Genomic DNA, 16467 nt, shown 5'->3' with positions numbered 1-16467 from the left:
AAGATAATAATTGCAAATTATCTGAAAAGTGAGTTTCAGCGAAGAAAGACGCCAAAGATTAGGCGCAGGACCCAAAATTAAGCATTTGGAGGTCCCACTGATTTCATAGAAAGAGACAGCTTCCAGTTGAATTAATTGGAGTTTAAGTTTGGCTGGACTGTGGAATATATTTCTAGCTCCAATTCGTATTTGTTACTATACTTTTGAATACTTTCAAATTGCTATGCCACTCATTGCCCAGTCTGGGTAACTACCCCCCACTTTATGTAAAACTTACAAAGTACTTAATTAGCTATTAACTCTGGAAGAGAAATAGTGTCCAATGGGAAGGTAACTTATAATTATATAGTGTTATGATCAATTAGTTTCGCCACAGAGCGTGTGTGTGTTGGGAAGGTTGCTCAACACCTGCCCTTGGAAGACTGACAATTGACCATCCATCATGATGTAAGGAGCATGTCCCTGAAAGCCATATGGCCAGGTTAACAGCGGAAAGTCTATGTCTATGAGCACGTAATTAATGAGTGCAGATAATTATTATCTGTTCTGTAGAGATGAGATTATGTAATACTGAAAGAAGATACAGTCCAACTCATTTGCAGGAAAATGGGAATGATGATATTCCTTATCTACAGACGTCTGATTGTGGCTTAGAGAAGAAGATTAGATGTTAACACAAGTTCAGAATTACTGGATTTTAGCATCAAATGGCATGCATCTGAATTCAGCAAAGCCTGTAATAAGTTTACAATGCATAATGCTGTATTTCATAAATGAGAGCATTCATACTTACACTAATAGTATCTTATTTTTGTGTGTTGACAAGATCAACTTTTCGCTGAGAGTTTTATCTTAATCTCTTCCCCATCTAATTTTAGATTTATCTCCCACCATGTGCAATTTCATCCAGATCTTGAATATTAGATAATAATCCAAATATTATATATATATATATATATATATATATACACACACACACACACACACACATCCCACATGTGGGAGAGGCTAATCACAGATTTCTCATCTCTGAGAGAGATGAGAGAAATTTGGAAGCAAAGCCCATCCACAGGCTAGGCTGAGCAAAAGAGCTGGTAAACACATCTTAGGGTGGAAAAAGAGTTGGTGAGCATAGGCTCCTCTTTCTCCTCCCATCAATTCATGGCCTGTACATTTTCATTTATCAGCGTAGGGATAGAAGATTTAAAATAGATGCAAGCGCAAGAGACCTTGCACAATTTCCGGCTAAGCTTTTCTGTGATATTACCTTGGATTAAAAACTCATAAAAATGAGATGGTGGGGACGGCGAGAAATACTGACCAGATGGCAGGCTCTCGTTTTCAGGTTTTGCCGCTCTACTCTGACAGGATTGTGCTGCTTTGTGGTGAGACTCATTAGAGTTGAATTGGCTGTTTTTAGAAAGAAGAACCAGCTAAATTGCTGAGGTGTAGAAATTTCTACTCATATCATAATTACAGGTGGGCAGTGGAGTGTGTAATTAGTAATTCAGGTAAAGAAGGAGGTTTCGAGAGCAAGCAACAGTGATTTCCCTCTGCTAGTTTTTGTTGCCCTGAAAAAGCCTTTTGAAATATTGTAACAACAAAAATTAAATCTGTGAGGTTGCCCTTTTATGGGTGTTCTGTAGGTATGTTTTAATCATTGTATTTTAATTGTTGGCTTTTTCATGGTTTTATTAATATTTTGCTTTGCTTTGCTTTGTTTTGTTTTGTTTTGTTTTAAAAGCAACCAGTGTTTTTAATTGAAAAGGAAAACATTCCCGCAACATATTATATGGAAAGGAAAAGAGTAACATGCAAAAATAGGAGAACTGAAACATGGTTGGAAATATACAGCATTCATATATCATTATGATGTGCTTTATCCCATTAGAATGGGCATTACACCACACTCCTATGTATCATTGTACACCTCCCTAATCGCCAATCGCCAGGGGTTCCAGGCACTTACTCAGGGTTTGGTTTCCTCGCAATCAGGGATGGCAAAAACTGTGGTGTATTTAAGATATATGGTTCATTTACACATATATACAACCGGAGCCTATGATGGAAGGGGTCACAGCATTAACACCCCAAGAAGGTCTTCCTTATCCCATACCTGAAGTCTTGTATTCAAGCAGAAATCAAGCATGTCTCCCTCCCTCCCTCCCTCTTTCTCTTTCTCTTTCTCTTTCTCTTTCTCTCTCTGGCTTCTACCTCCTTCTAGCTTCTAGCTCCTACCTCAACTCTGGCCCTTGTCTTTCTAACTACCAGCAAGTTGAGGGAGACATTTGGTACAGAGCCACCACCTTTGTTGCCTTGTTACCAAGTCAACACGTATCTGGGCCTCACCAGGAAGTTGGCCTGGCTATGCCATGATTTTGAATCCTTGCTTAAATTTTAACACTTGCTGGATCCAGGAATTCAAGGGATCTTAGCATAGAGCCTACCCCCTGCCCACAACTCATAACAGTGTTAAGTATAATTGTTTAATTGCACACTGAAATGAAAAAGGCATGTATGGGGTTTAACATTGGGAAAGATCTATTGAAGCACACTGAAGCTCTTGATAAGTTTATGAGTTTATAAAAGGATGCTGGCAATTAACTGTTGATGTTCTCTGCTATCTTACACATTAGTGTTTAACCTTAGATCATCTGATTAAGGCATTCAGTTGCAAATCTCCATTGTGAAAGGCAGTTGCATTGTCTTTTGTTCTCAAATACAGTGAGAGAAGGATGTGATAATGAAGCCTCTCCAAGAGCTGCATAGCCTTAGGCTGGATGTAAATTATGGGAGAGATAGAGCTTTGATTTTTGCTCTGATTGTTATTATGTTATATATTTAAGAAGAAGAACCTATGCTTGAATATGCATTTGCTTTATTCAACTTTCTGGGTGTATGGTTAATGTTTTAGTACCTATTTTGAAGAAGTTCTGGTTAGCAAAGCTTTGAATCATAATAATTATGGGTCTGGACAATTTTTATTCCAAAAGGAGCCAGCTTTGAGGCATCCAATTACGTCATGCTGTGCAATATTAATATTTGCAATAAACAGTATGTTCACTCAGAACATACAGAGAATGTGTGCTTTGGATTTTAGCCTATCAATGCTTAATTAGGACGAAGTGTCACTGAAGTCAACAGTCCTTACCTGTGAGTATACATATATAAGATTGCATGGCACATTTTCAAACACTGTCAATAAGCATAACTGGCCACAATACATTTTTTTCAGAAGGAAAACATAGATGAATGCATGCCAACCGTCTCCTTCTCTGAATGAGTCCAAATCATTTCACATTAGAGTTTGTTCTGTTTGGCTTATCCATTCAAACCAAGGATCACATTTACCTACACTTACCATTGTTCTGTTCTTGAATGCTTCCCAGAACAATGGGGACCCTGGAAGGGTGGCATTGAAATGAAATAAATAAAGAAGGCATCCATTGCTTAGGCTTAATGGAGATGCTTGAAAAGTACAAGGACACCAGCTTTCTCCTCTTACATAATGAGCCATTAGCTAGCTTTATAGTACACTTTGTACCCGACTGCAGATGGGTGTCCTCAACAACAGAACCACAAGACCCACTTTCATCCTCACTGAAGAGACAGAAGAGACAGGCAAGAAAGGTGGGGGTGTCTTGCTACAGCTGGAATATGCAACTGCACAGCCAAAAATGCCAGGAAGAATCATCGTTTCCAAATCAGAAAAAGGTGCGGAGCCATTTCCCTGCTGCTCTGAATAATGCATAGAATAACTCTGCGAACATGTCCAACTGGGCTGCTTAAAATAGCTAGGAAACCAAGAGTCTTTGACCTTTAAAATATCCCTCATGTTGCGGCTGCTGCCAGGATTGATTTTTTTTTTAAGGGGGAGGGGACTTGTTCGTCTCCACAAACCAACATGTTATAGCAAATAAGTTTGGATGTCCCCAACCACTACATACTGCTCATGATCTTAGGCTGCAATCCTTTGTTGTTGTTTAGTCGTTTAGTCGTGTCCGACTCTTCGTGACCCCCTGGACCAGAGCACGCCAGGCACTCCTGTCTTCCACTGCCTCCCACAATTTGGTCAAACTCATGCTGGTAGCTTCGAGAACACTGTCCAGCCATCTCGTCCTCTGCCGTCCCCTTCTCCTTGTGCCCTCCATCTTTCCCAACATCAGGGTCTTTTCCAGGGAGTCTTTTCTTCTCATGAGGTGGCTAAAGTATTAGAGCCTCAGCTTCAGGATCTGTCCTTTCAGTGAGCACTCAGGGCTGATTTCCTTCAGAATGGAGAGGTTTGATCTTCTTGCAGTCCATGGGACTCTCAAGAGTCTCCTCCAGCACCACAATTCAAAAGCATCAATTCTTCAGCGATCAGCCTTCTTTATGATCCAGCTTTCACTTCCATACATCACTACTGGGAAAACCATAGCTTTAACTATGCGGGCCTTTGTTGGCAAGGTGATGTCTCTACTTTTTATGCACTAACTCGGGAGTGGGACTGGGTGAGCCTGTCAAGTTCTGGTTCTCTCCTTTCCTTACTTTTCTAGCCTGAAGCTCAATTCCCATGCTGATTTGCCATTTTGTTGATTTAAATAAAGTACTTACGAATATTTGTCAGCGTTTTAGTGCATTTTCTCCTATTTGTACGCAATTTCACCTAACACACACATTTCCCCCTAATAGAATACAACGTTGTATGTTGTTTGTATTAATATGCACACTTTTTGCACACTTTATCCTGGCTAGAGTACTGAATTGCAAAATTCAGATAACTTCACATTTCAAAGGGTGGCTGTGTTTTGTTTAGGAAAGTGCAAACTAGGTCAGTTCACCTTTAAATGTGATCGGAATCAAATTTCTGCCCTATGCCTACTTGGCAGTAAATTGCATGGAATACACTGGGACTTATTTCTGCACAGAGATGTATAGGATTGATGCTAGTAGAACAAATCATTACAATGGTGCATAATTATCCCCCTAGTAGTTAGAAGCAGTCTTCTGTCTACCCCCAACAGTGCTTGATACCTAAAGGCCATTTCACGCATTACACAACAACAAACCCATGATATGCTACCAGGCACACTCAAAATATATAGTACATATTTATAATATATGTATCATTGCATTCACAGCTGTGCAGTAGATCCAGACAATCTAAAGCATTTGACTTAAGCCCCTTGGATTTCAATGGAAGACATTTAACCATCTGCATTAACTCTCCCACTGCGATTCGTGGATCTTAACATGCCTCATTTTGCCTCTATCATACTTCCTTGACTTGGTGCCTTCCAGACATCATTGGACTACAACTCCCATCACCTCCAACTATTGGCCCTGCTGGCTGAGGCTGATGGAGACTGTAGTCCAAAACATCTGGAGAGTGTCAGGTTGGGGAAATCTGGCAGGGTGCTCAGGTACAGAGCTTTAAAGATAACACTTTTTATGCCAGTTCACCACCACTAAGCTGTGACTCCTTCCTACACCATCATGGCTTGAATCCATTTATCAAGGACCAATTTAGTGTTTGGTTCAAACCCAACATAAGCACATTTAAGATGGAGAGATTATGCACAGGTTTCCTCACTGAAATCAATGGGAGCCAAAAGTCCATAGCTGTGAAAAGTCCATAGCTGTGGTTGACTGTTGTCCAATATTTCTAGATATTTTACTGTAATTATTGTTTAGAGATGACATAAGTGGGAAGAAAGTGGATATTTTAATCAATAGTGCTATATTCAACAGGTTCCGCCACCGGATGATAACAGAGGCAAAATGATGGGTTGTTTTGTAACCTTTAACACTTTTGATAGATACTAGTGTGCGGGATAATAGGCTGACATTTGGTTATATTTCTCTGCGACAAGCTTTTCTGTGTATTCATGAATAAGTAATATCAACAAGTTGGTGTATGACTGGCATGTGTCATAAATTATACATGTCAGACCTGCTGGTCTTTGTATGAGGATGTTTTATGCATCACATTTTTCCGGTTGAAATGGATGGCATAATAAATCAAAATCACTTTCATTCATTTCTGATTACTTTCTGTGTCTGATCCGTGTTAAAGATTGTTGACATCTCTTGAGGACACTGGAAGATCAACAGGTTTGTGTCAGAAAGTGTGCCTGTCGTACCAATGTTCTGACATGGGAGAGAAAAATAATCTTTCTGAAGACCCCAACTTTCCCATTGTAGATGGTATAACAAATTGAACAATATTTTATCACTGCTAGAACACACTGACAGCAATGTGGATGATTTTAGAACACAAATGGGTGTATTGGGTGTACTGCCCAGACCTTGAGTTCATCATCAAAGGTTTGCCTCCACGTTCACCCACCTAAACAAGTGAGGAATATGTTAATTATGAGAGGGTCTTTTTGGTGGTGGTGCCCTGGTTATGGAATGATCTCCCCAGTGTTGATCACCCGACACCTACATTAAGATCCTTTTGGTGCAAGGTGAATGGCTTTTTTGTCTCCCAGTTTGTTAGCACCATCTTTTGCCCTTGAAGCAGATGATTTCTGCTGGGTTTTAAATGTTGTTATGCTGCTTGTGCCAGCATAACAGGGTTGTTTTAAGTGTTTTAACTAAAGCTTTAATATTTAAACTATATATTGTTTGAACTCTACCCAGTTTGTACTACCCAGAGGAATTTGTTGACTGGGCTGTCAGCAAGTTTTCTAAATTAATTAAAAAGATAAATAAATTGGGGACTCACTGTAATGGTTCTAGGGGTTGCTCATGCGTAAATCGGCGCCACACCTGGGTGGGTTGCCTGAGTGAACCCTTTCTGTCTGGACAGCCACTCGCCCGTGGCTGTCTCAATCGCTGGCAGAATCCGTCAGTGGGCGTTTCTTGAACTTCTTCCAGCATAGAAGTTCTTTGACCCCTAGTCGCTGCCTACTCTCCCTGCGGGAAGCCTTCTGCGCAGGGAGGGTGTGGGCATCGGAGGACCCGTGCTCTCCCCGCTGGTCCCCGGCGAGGAGTCTTGGAGCCACCTTGCCGATTCCCCCATCTGCCCCCCTCCTCCACTGGTGCTATGATGATTTCCTTCCCCAGATGTGCTGCTTCTCTCCCTCCCGGGACGCTCTCCGGAATCCCTCTGGAGCCCTCCCTCTCCTTCTGGCTCCGATGGCAGTTCCCTGACACTCACGCAGCACCATTCTCCCCTCTCCTCACTAGCAACGGCATGGGTTACACAGAACAGCAGGGGTGGGGAATGGTACTTGATGCCATAATGATTAGCACCTGTGACCGACACCTGTCAAAGTTCAAAGGCGGTCGCTGTAACTGCCAATCAACTGGTCGTCAGTTAGAGCAACCTCCTCGGAAGATCTGCTTTCCCCTGATTGGTTCAGGAAGCGTGCCTTCGAAGAGGTTCCTTTTAACTGATAGTCAGTTCATCATTGCCTTTAGGGAGCCTCTTTGAAGTCTCTGCAGAGAGGAAAACGCTCACTAAATTGTAGCCTTTTGTCCTCTGCAGAGAAATCAGTTTGTAGTCAAAGTGCTGTTCAAAAATATTTTTGTGTATAAAATAATAATCTTCCCAATGCTTTAGATCTTCTTAAGATATGGAGCGAAACAGAAGAATAAAAAAAAGCACTCAAGGAGAATTCAGAATATTTTTCTTAGTCTAATTTCTATAATCATTCTCTTCTCTCCATTCCCCCTGTCTCTGACAGCAAATATTTCTTTCCCCCATTCTTCCCTTTTCTCTCAAAGAGAAAAGTGTACCTTGTGGCAAAATTCAAAAATAGCTATGTGTGCTCCTTGAAGTCTTTGACACCTGCACAAACTGCCCTGTTTTAAATGAACCCATTTTAGATTAATCAACTTGGAAGGAGAGATTAAAAATCATCAAACTGGTCTAACAGAACATTGTTCACAGAACTGTTTGATGCTGCAGCCAGCCTGTATAGAGGATCAACACCCCCTATTGTGGAAAGCAGTCTGAAAAATATCAGCTCCTTCCCTGTAACCTTTGAAAAGGGGTAATTTCTCATTTTAACCTTTTTAATTCCCCCCCCCCCCGACACTAAGTGCAGCTTTTGCATGTACCAAATGGCATGCTTCATCTAACCAGCGGCTCATTAAGTTGCCAAGCAAAATTCTGTCCTGATGATAGCTTTGCTCCTTTGCTGCCGCCGCCCTCACCCCCTCGCACGCAGCCGAAAGCACAAAGCCCAGTGAATCTCTCTCTGTGTGTGTTTCATTTCCAGTGTGAACATGTGTGTCTGGTGTGCCAGTTGGCACAGTCACAACTCCCAGAACGTGGCAACACTCAAAAGGGCAGCAACGCCATCTCCTCCTTAAATTGCAGGCAGGCCAGTGCATTCTGATGTGTAAAGGTTGTTATTTATTTATCTGGATGAATGGCCACCTGCTCCTTTTCCCCAGCAAGCCTTCAGACATGTAGACTTGCCTACAGTGCACACCTGTAGTGCTCGATTTTTAGGAGGATGCTTCTCTGCCTGGGCACCTTCCGCATGGGTCACTGGCAGGCAGCACAGCTAAGCCTCTCACAGCTTGTGCATTGATCGATTGATTGCACTATGCATTCAGGGGTGGCCAACTCCCAAGAGACTGCAATCTGCTCACAGAGTTAAAAACTGGCAGTGATATACCCCCTTTTGGGGGGTACAGGTCAAAGTTGTTGAGTTTTTTCAGGGAGGAGGTAAAATGTTGAGCTTTTTGGGGGGGAGCCACAGTTGTTCAGCTTCTTTGGGGAGAGTCAATGATCTATCAGTGATCTACCGCAGACGTCCAGTGATCTACCGGTAGATCACGATCTACCTGTTGGGCATGCCTGCATTAGATCAAAGAGGTAGCCATTATTCAAGAGCCTGGTGAGAAGGGTTAAAGGGCACTGTGGGTGAAAGAACAAATTTAATTTTTATCCATGAGTCCTCTTTTTCCCTTTGATCTAAAAGAAACTCACTTCAAATGCCAGTTCAGCGAAAGGAAAATATGGGAATTAAAGAATTATTCCTACTGGGATAAGGGCCAATGGCAGTGTTGGGGAGCAGGCTGCCTGGGACCCCTTCCTACCGGGGCATCTTGCAGGTGGTGCCCCAAATGGTCATGGTTGGAAGCACCATGTTAATTTCCCCCGAATGCAATGCACATGCTAAGTAAAAACATGGCACAGGCAGCTTTTTACTCACAATGCATTGGAGCTGAAGCTTCAAGCACATAGATTCCCCCCCCCCCAAAAAAAAAAATTAAGATGGTAGCTGCTGAATGGTACAGAATAGCATCATCAACAAGGGTTCTTTTCCACTCACCAAAGTACTGTTCGCAGGTACTTTACCACAACACCTATCTAGTACTCTGCTTCCAGAATCATTCAGAGATCCTAGCACTCTGATCACATGATTCCCCTCCTTAAATCCCCACAACAAAGCACTCCATGACCTTGCCCCCATTTCTGATGGGAAGTTTTGCTTCTGCCTAAAATGTTCAGTTAGGAAGTTTTGTTTTGCCTAGAATGTTCAGTTCATATTAAGTTCATGAAACATCGTACCGTGACTTGTTCCTGTTCTGTTCCTGTTCTTAATGCGCGGCTGACCACATCTATGGAATGTGATGGTTATGCCCTTTTAAGTTTTGCTATATCAATCAGTAGTTTAATAAAGGAGTATATCAATCATTAGTGATAGTTTAGTAACGGAGGTTTTCATACCTGTCTAACTCTGTGTTCCTTTCCCAACCTTTAATCTATTGATGATTAATGCCTATATGCAGTCTATATGCAACCCTTGCTTTGTCTTTGTGTTAACCAATCAGCAACAAGCACATACGTGGCAATGCTGTAATATTCAATAAAAGGGACTCTCCGAGACATGCTCGAGAGATGCCTCCCATATGACACTTGTCACTCGTCTGTTGTTTATTTCAACCCAACAATTTCTGTGCCCTTATATCCCAGTACATCTTTACTGTGATCCTTACTTCTCCATCCACAGCTTCAGGTTCCTGCTTCCTCAAATGACTTCATCCTTTCTCCTTTGCTGCCCTTTACGCTTGGAAGGGCCTCTCTGAACATCTGGATGATGCCTCCCTCTCTGACTTTTCTCAGTAATAATCTGAAAAGCCACCATTCTCCTGAAGACTTTGGCCTGGTCATCTGGATTTGTGGAGCTGAAATAGCCAAGATTCCTTCCCTGCTTATTCCTGCATTCAATTTCTTCTGTTTTATTTAGACAGGGTGTTTTAAAATAAATAAATAGTTTTTATTGTATCATTTTATGAACCATGGCGGACAACTGCTTTGATTTTTTAAAAATGAAATAGCCGTATATAATATTTGAATAAATAAAAATTAAATAAACATGCTATTCCAAGACAAATGTATATGTATGAAAATCAGACACGAGGAACAGCTGGATGGAATGAGTGCAAACACTGACAGACTCCTAAGCTCAGTGAAAGGTTAGCTAACGTACATCTATCCTTTGCTTTTCTCTAGATTATCCTACTGCTACTGACATTAAGCTGGTACTAATGTATATATATCATCCAACAGTATAAGACAACATCAACAGCTTTTCCTTGAAAAAGTTTTTTGAGTATTTCCACATGAAGAACAGAAGGTGGAGCCATTTGCTAACACTAAACCCATATAATTTGTGGATGTCTGCTATTACCTATAGAATACCCTCGTTGTGACTCTGTAAGGTACAAATTGTAGCTGATGTGTCTTGATTTCACTCCAGTCATCCCACCAAATTCCTTTCTAATTATGGGTTATTCATGGGGAAGATTGGGAAGGACACTCCTTAAAATTGAAAGGCTAAACTTGTTATAGTCTAAGCATTTCTCAACCTTGGGTCCTCCAATATTGTTGGACTACAACTCCCATCATTCCTAGCCAGAATAGCCAGTGGTCAGGGAGGATGGGACTTGTAATTCAAGAACATCTGGGAACCGAAGGTTGAGAAAGGCTGGACTAAGTGGAACTTATGGCCCTCCAGATGTTGTTGAACTACAACTCTCATCAGCACCAGCCACTATACAGCCAACAGCTACTGGGCTGACCATTCTTCATATCTTGCATCTGGCATAGCCAATGGCCGCAAATCTAAACATTCTTCGTAGATTGCAGGGAGACCAGGAAAACAGTCTTCTGTGGCATCTTAAGGGCTGTTCCAGCAGAGATGTGTGTTTGCATTAGGTATGGCACTGCCCTTCCTGGTCTTCTAATACAGGGGTTGGCAAACTAAGGCCCGTGGGCCAAATCAGGCCCATTTGCCTTCAGGATCCGGCCCACGGACTGTCCATGGATCAGCGTGGGGATTATGTTCATTCAGGCTGCGCCATATTCCCCCCTGCGCCATTCCATTTTGACACACACACACACACCACAGTGGCGCGTCTTCCCTCCCTCCTCCTGGCTTCTCCCTGCCCTGCCTAGAGGAGGAAGGGGGCTGGCTGAGCTGGCTGAGCACCATTTTAAGCAGCCCCTCTCTGGAGCCAGCCCTCTCGCGCCACTCATCTTCCCTCCACCACCACCACTACCCTGGTGCTCCTGTGGACAAGCTCTCTCTGCCTACCCACAAGAAGCAGCAGTGGCAGCGGCAGCGACAGCCCCAGGGAAGGTAAGCGCAGTGGCTGGGGGGGGGGAGGACTACTTGCCCCCCTCGCCTCTTCTTCCAGCTCCCCCCCCCCCCCGCTTCTCCAGCTCACCACAAGGTCTGAGAGACACGTTAAAAAACCCTTGTTCTAATCTTCTAATTTTCTGTCCATAGACTTCTAATCTTCTAAACTTATATCCACAGACCAAACCACTGTTTTCACCAGGGCAGCTGAGCAGGTTAGTCAATATAGGCAGCTTGGCAGGGGGAGAATGGCAAAGTACGAATTTTCCTTGCAGATTCCCCCTTGAATCTTCTTCCCTAACAGGAGACATTTAGAATATTTCAGACAGACCAGCTGGTCCCTATTCACAAACTATCCGCAAACTGTCATGCATAAAGACATTTTTCTGCCACAAATTTATGCTAGTCACGGGTACTCCGCACCTGTTGCCAGCAGAATTGAGAATGGCTCATGTCTCTTGCAATAAAGAAAGGAAACTACTTTTTTCCCTACCCAATAAACTTCAGTCATATTAAATTAGGGAACAGTATATAAATATTAGATACATTCATATCCAATTTGTTCCTTTAACAAGCAGGACTTGCTTTATTAATCATGGCAAGATAAATTGGTTCCTTAGCAGGGATGTTTCATAAATAGGAGAAGAAGACATTTTTGATCGCTTGGAAGACTTTGGCAGTTCAGAAATCCAACCAATGATTAACAGCCCAGTCCTAACCAAACCGACTCAGATGTCCTACTGAATTCAGTGGGGCTTGCTCCCAGGTAAGTGGGGCTTGGATTACACTTATTTCCACAAATTCACTATATAGTGAAATAGACAACAGTGTGCATATGCATGGGCAAAGGTGTGTGGTGTGAGGAGCCATCTTTCACATTGTGAAGGTGATACAATGATGTAAAATAGAAATCCATCTCTTGTATTGCTACTAGAAGCTGCAAGGTGGGCTATCTCAGCTGGGAATAGGGGGGCTGGGGTTTTATTATCTTTCATTTCATTTGAGGGATAGGATCTTCATAGGATTCCGGCGTGACCTGACCTACCTCCTGGCCTAAGGTGTGTATTTGGAAAGGTATCCACTTTCCAAATATTCCGACACAATTTTCACTTCCTAGACATCACCTTGCCGACAAAGGCCCGCATAGTTAAAGCTATGGTTTTCCCAGTAGTGATGTATGGAAGTGAAAGCTGGATCATAAAGAAGGCTGATTGCCGAAGAATTGATGCTTTTGAATTATGGTGCTGGAGGAGACTCTTGAGAGTCCCATGGACTGCAAGAAGATCAAACCTCTCCATTATGAAGGAAATCAGCCCTGAGTGCTCACTGAAAGGACAGATCCTGAAGCTGAGGCTCTAATACTTTGGCCACCTCATGAGAAGAGAAGACTCCCTGGAAAAGACCCTGATGTTGGGAAAGATGGAGGGCACAAGGAGAAGGGGACGACAGAGGACGAGATGGTTGGATAGTGTTCTCGAAGCTACCAGCATGAATTTGACCAAACTGTGGGAAGCAGTGGAGGACAGGCGTGCCTGGCGTGCTCTGGTCCATGGGGTCAAGAAGAGTCGGACACGACTAGACGACTAAATGACAACGAAAAGGAAAAGCAGGGCATTCCAGGATCAAATCAGAAACTGAAATGTCTTCTGTAAATCCAGGACTGTCCCTGGAAAATGGGGGTACTTGGAGGGTCTGCAATAATGAGCCCTAAGTGTTACTATGAAAATCATAAAGAAACATAGATAGAAAATCTGTTAGAAGAAATACGAGAATTGCAATCTTAAATGAAACCTTGTATATATAATATAGTAATATAATATAATATAGTAACTTGCCTTTGGCCAATTCAGTTGTCTCCTCACAATGTTCTGTATAATTAGCAAGGCCTTGGATGCTGCCAATCTATTGTGAGTGTTGGGACTGCAACTGTAAGGAAGCGAAAAGCAAAATACAGTTTAAGATGTTTATTTACACTAATTGCAGCCAGCCATTGTATTAATAAATTGAAATATACTCAGAGTCGCAAAGTGATTTCATGCTCTTTATTCAGCTCATAGTGGTGAGGAGGAATGAATGAATGTCCCCTCAAAGTATCTGCCTTATATACATTATTTACACAATGGGCTGCACATGATTGGCTAATTCCAGAATTCTACTGTAAGCCAATCAGGTTGTGGATTCACTTCTATCTGGAGCATGATTGGGTGGTTCCTGCCAACCAATCATACTGCTGCATTGTTCTAGGACCAATCAGACTGCTGCATTCTGAATCCTATTGTTCTAGGACCAATCAGACTGCTGCCTTTTGGATCCTATTGTTCTAGGACCAATCAGACTGCTGCAGTTTGGATCCTATTCAACTCAGTACATAACATAAATCCTCAAACAGACACACATCCCTGACCCACATGGAATGGAAGCTGCTAATTAGGAGTGCTAAATCCACTACTAATAATCTCATTGCCTATATGGAAGCCATGACAGCAGCAAGGAGTAGCATTGCAGATCACTCCTCTACCCTCACTCTAAACCTGTTAGTAGAAATAAGCCAGCAAATGCCGTTCAGACCAGAAGTAGGGTTGCAAAACAACCCAAATTCTACAAGCCAATTAAAGATTTTGGCTTTTTAGGAAAGAGCAGCTTAAAGAAAAGCAAGCAGAGATCCCAAAAGTTTTGGAGAAGTATGGGTTGAGTAGGAAGTAAATGCAATGGATTGGGGCATCAAATGGCTCTGCTGTAAAATTCCACAATGAATTTTAAATACAACAACTTAGCAAACATAAAATAAGTTGAGCATAGTATTCTGCCCTTTTCCTTCCCTTCCCTCCCCCATTCAAACAGCCAGCTCTGTGTTGACTCAGAAACTTGCTTCCAACATTTTTAACACAAAGGATTCAAAATAAAAGAAAGATGCTGCCTCATTTGCTCGGCGTTTCTTACTTTGGGGAGCCACAGAGACTTTGAATTACAAGAAACAAGGCAGATACGAATTAATTCCTCTCCTTGTCATTCATTCACAGATTCTGCCAAAGTGGCCGGCATTGTAAAAACCCATCTAGGCCTTCCAGGCACATCTGCTTCATGGATTGTTGATTCTTACTGCATTTGGCTGTTATCACCAGAGCACTTGCAGATGGCGCTGGGATTTGCCTCCTGCCAGGTTTGTTACTGGCCCTTTTTACCACAGGGAGTGATGAAACTCTCTCTGTTTCAACAGTGTAACCAGTAATGAGCAGGGTTGTCAGGGTACATTTATGTACATTGCCCCCCTCCTCTCTCTCTCTCGATATGGCTCAACAGAATAATTTACAGTGGGGTTAAACTGTGCCCTCTGAGGGAGAAAAGAAGTTGAATATTTAGCAAGGCGGGGTCTGTATGATTTATTTATTTACTTATTTGCAAAATGAACTTTTAATATCCAAGACCATAAAAAAACCACACAGTTTTAAACAAGCAAGTTAAAGATCAGTGAAACCTCATCTTCCTCAGGCCTCCCAGGTGTTTGGGAAATGAATCCAAACTCTGGACTGGGTTGAGGACTAGGTCTCAAGGCCCTGTGTTAATTATATCCTAATTACCACAAAAGAAAGTGGAGAGGGAGACGTTATTTCCTAATACTCTCATTAAACCCAGAGCCATGCAGTGATGCCGAATGCTGGAAGACCATGGAGGGGCACACAGCTCACCATTAAATTACTCCACAAGAAGCGGTGATTAGAGGTTGGGTGAGTTGGTCACATTCAGTTCTCCACACTTAGGCAGGAGTTGCGGTTTTTTGTTTTTTTTAAAGTCCTAATAAAACCCCACCTGCATTTTTAGTGTGCATTTCTATGAACATGCACATTTATGTGCAATTCGGCCTAATGTACACATTTTTTTGGCAATGCAATTTCCCATGAATAGTGCTTTTTGTAGGTTGTTTCCACTGATATATGCATTTGGAGGGACACTCTGTCTCAGTACATGGATTTTATTATGCATTAGTCAGCGGAATAAATTAGCATAGTGATGGTCACCGATTTGGATGGCTTAGAGGCAACTAACCACAATGGCTGGGCTCTGTCTCTAGTCTTCTCTGTATACTGGCTGCAAAGAATCACAAGAGAGAAGAATGCTTCCACACTCAGATGCAGCCTACAGGCATCCCATGGGCATCTGACTGGCCACAGTAAAAAGACAAAGATGAACTAGATGGGTTTTTGGTTCTTCTTAGGTTCATGTTGGGCCACGGGTGGTGCTGTGGTCTAAACCACGGAGCCTAGGGCTTGCCAATCAGAAGGTCAGTGAATCGAATCCCCGAGACAGGGTGAGCTCCCGTTGCTCAGTCCCTGCTCCTGCCCACCTAGCAGTTCGAAAGCACGTCAAAGTGCAAGTAGATAAATAGGTACCGCTCCGGCGGGAAGGTAAAGCCATTTCCATGCACTGATCTGGTTTGCCAGAAGCGGCTTAGTCATGCTGGCCACATGACCCGGAAGCTGTATGCCGTCTCCCTCGGCCAGTAAAGCGAGATGAGCGCCACAACCCTAGAGTCCGTCACGACTGGACCTAATGGTCAGGGGTCCCTTTACCTTTAGGTTCTTGTTACTATGTACCAGCACTTTGGCTGCATTCACAAGGCAGTTCATTCCAATTTCCTCAAACTGTTTGTTTGTTACAATTTCCGAATTATATTTGAGCTTCACATGACGTAAAAGCCACCTCTGGAAATCTAGCAGACTATAGTGGAAGTTTAGCGTTCACTTCTGTCTTAATTGCTTCCTGGGGGGTGGGGGGGAATATGTGCCACTCCGTTAACCCAGAAAATCAGTGGATGAAATTTGGGGTGGCATACACAGTTCTTTTCCTGCCATCTTCATGGGTGAACCAGAAGTGTGCATGT

The 16467-nt window shown here is 42.6% G+C and overlaps 1 protein-coding gene across 11 annotated transcripts in view; it reads right to left on the bottom strand.

Moving 5' to 3' along the window:
• Positions 1 to 7272, bottom strand: part of LOC310660456 (uncharacterized protein) — a 91194-nt gene extending 83922 nt beyond the window's left edge. For 10 of the 11 annotated variants that reach the window (XR_014503366.1, XR_014503367.1, XR_014503368.1 and 7 more), the window contains exon 1: positions 7145 to 7272. Coding sequence is in view for 1 of the 11 variants with exons in the window: in XM_083405245.1 (XP_083261371.1) it covers positions 6428 to 6487 (60 nt within the window). In the remaining 10 variants the exon portion in view is untranslated. Of the gene's footprint in view, positions 1 to 6427; positions 6615 to 7144 lie in introns of those variants that run through there. The other variant, XM_083405245.1, reaches the window with a different exon arrangement.
• Between the last annotated feature and the right edge of the window lie 9195 nt (positions 7273 to 16467).

Source organism: Podarcis tiliguerta (assembly GCF_965153285.1).
Source record: "Podarcis tiliguerta genome assembly, chromosome: 12".
NCBI lineage: Eukaryota > Metazoa > Chordata > Lepidosauria > Squamata > Lacertidae > Podarcis > Podarcis tiliguerta.
The sequence above is the reverse complement of the archived record's forward strand: the minus strand, read 5'-3'. Positions and strand labels throughout refer to the sequence as shown.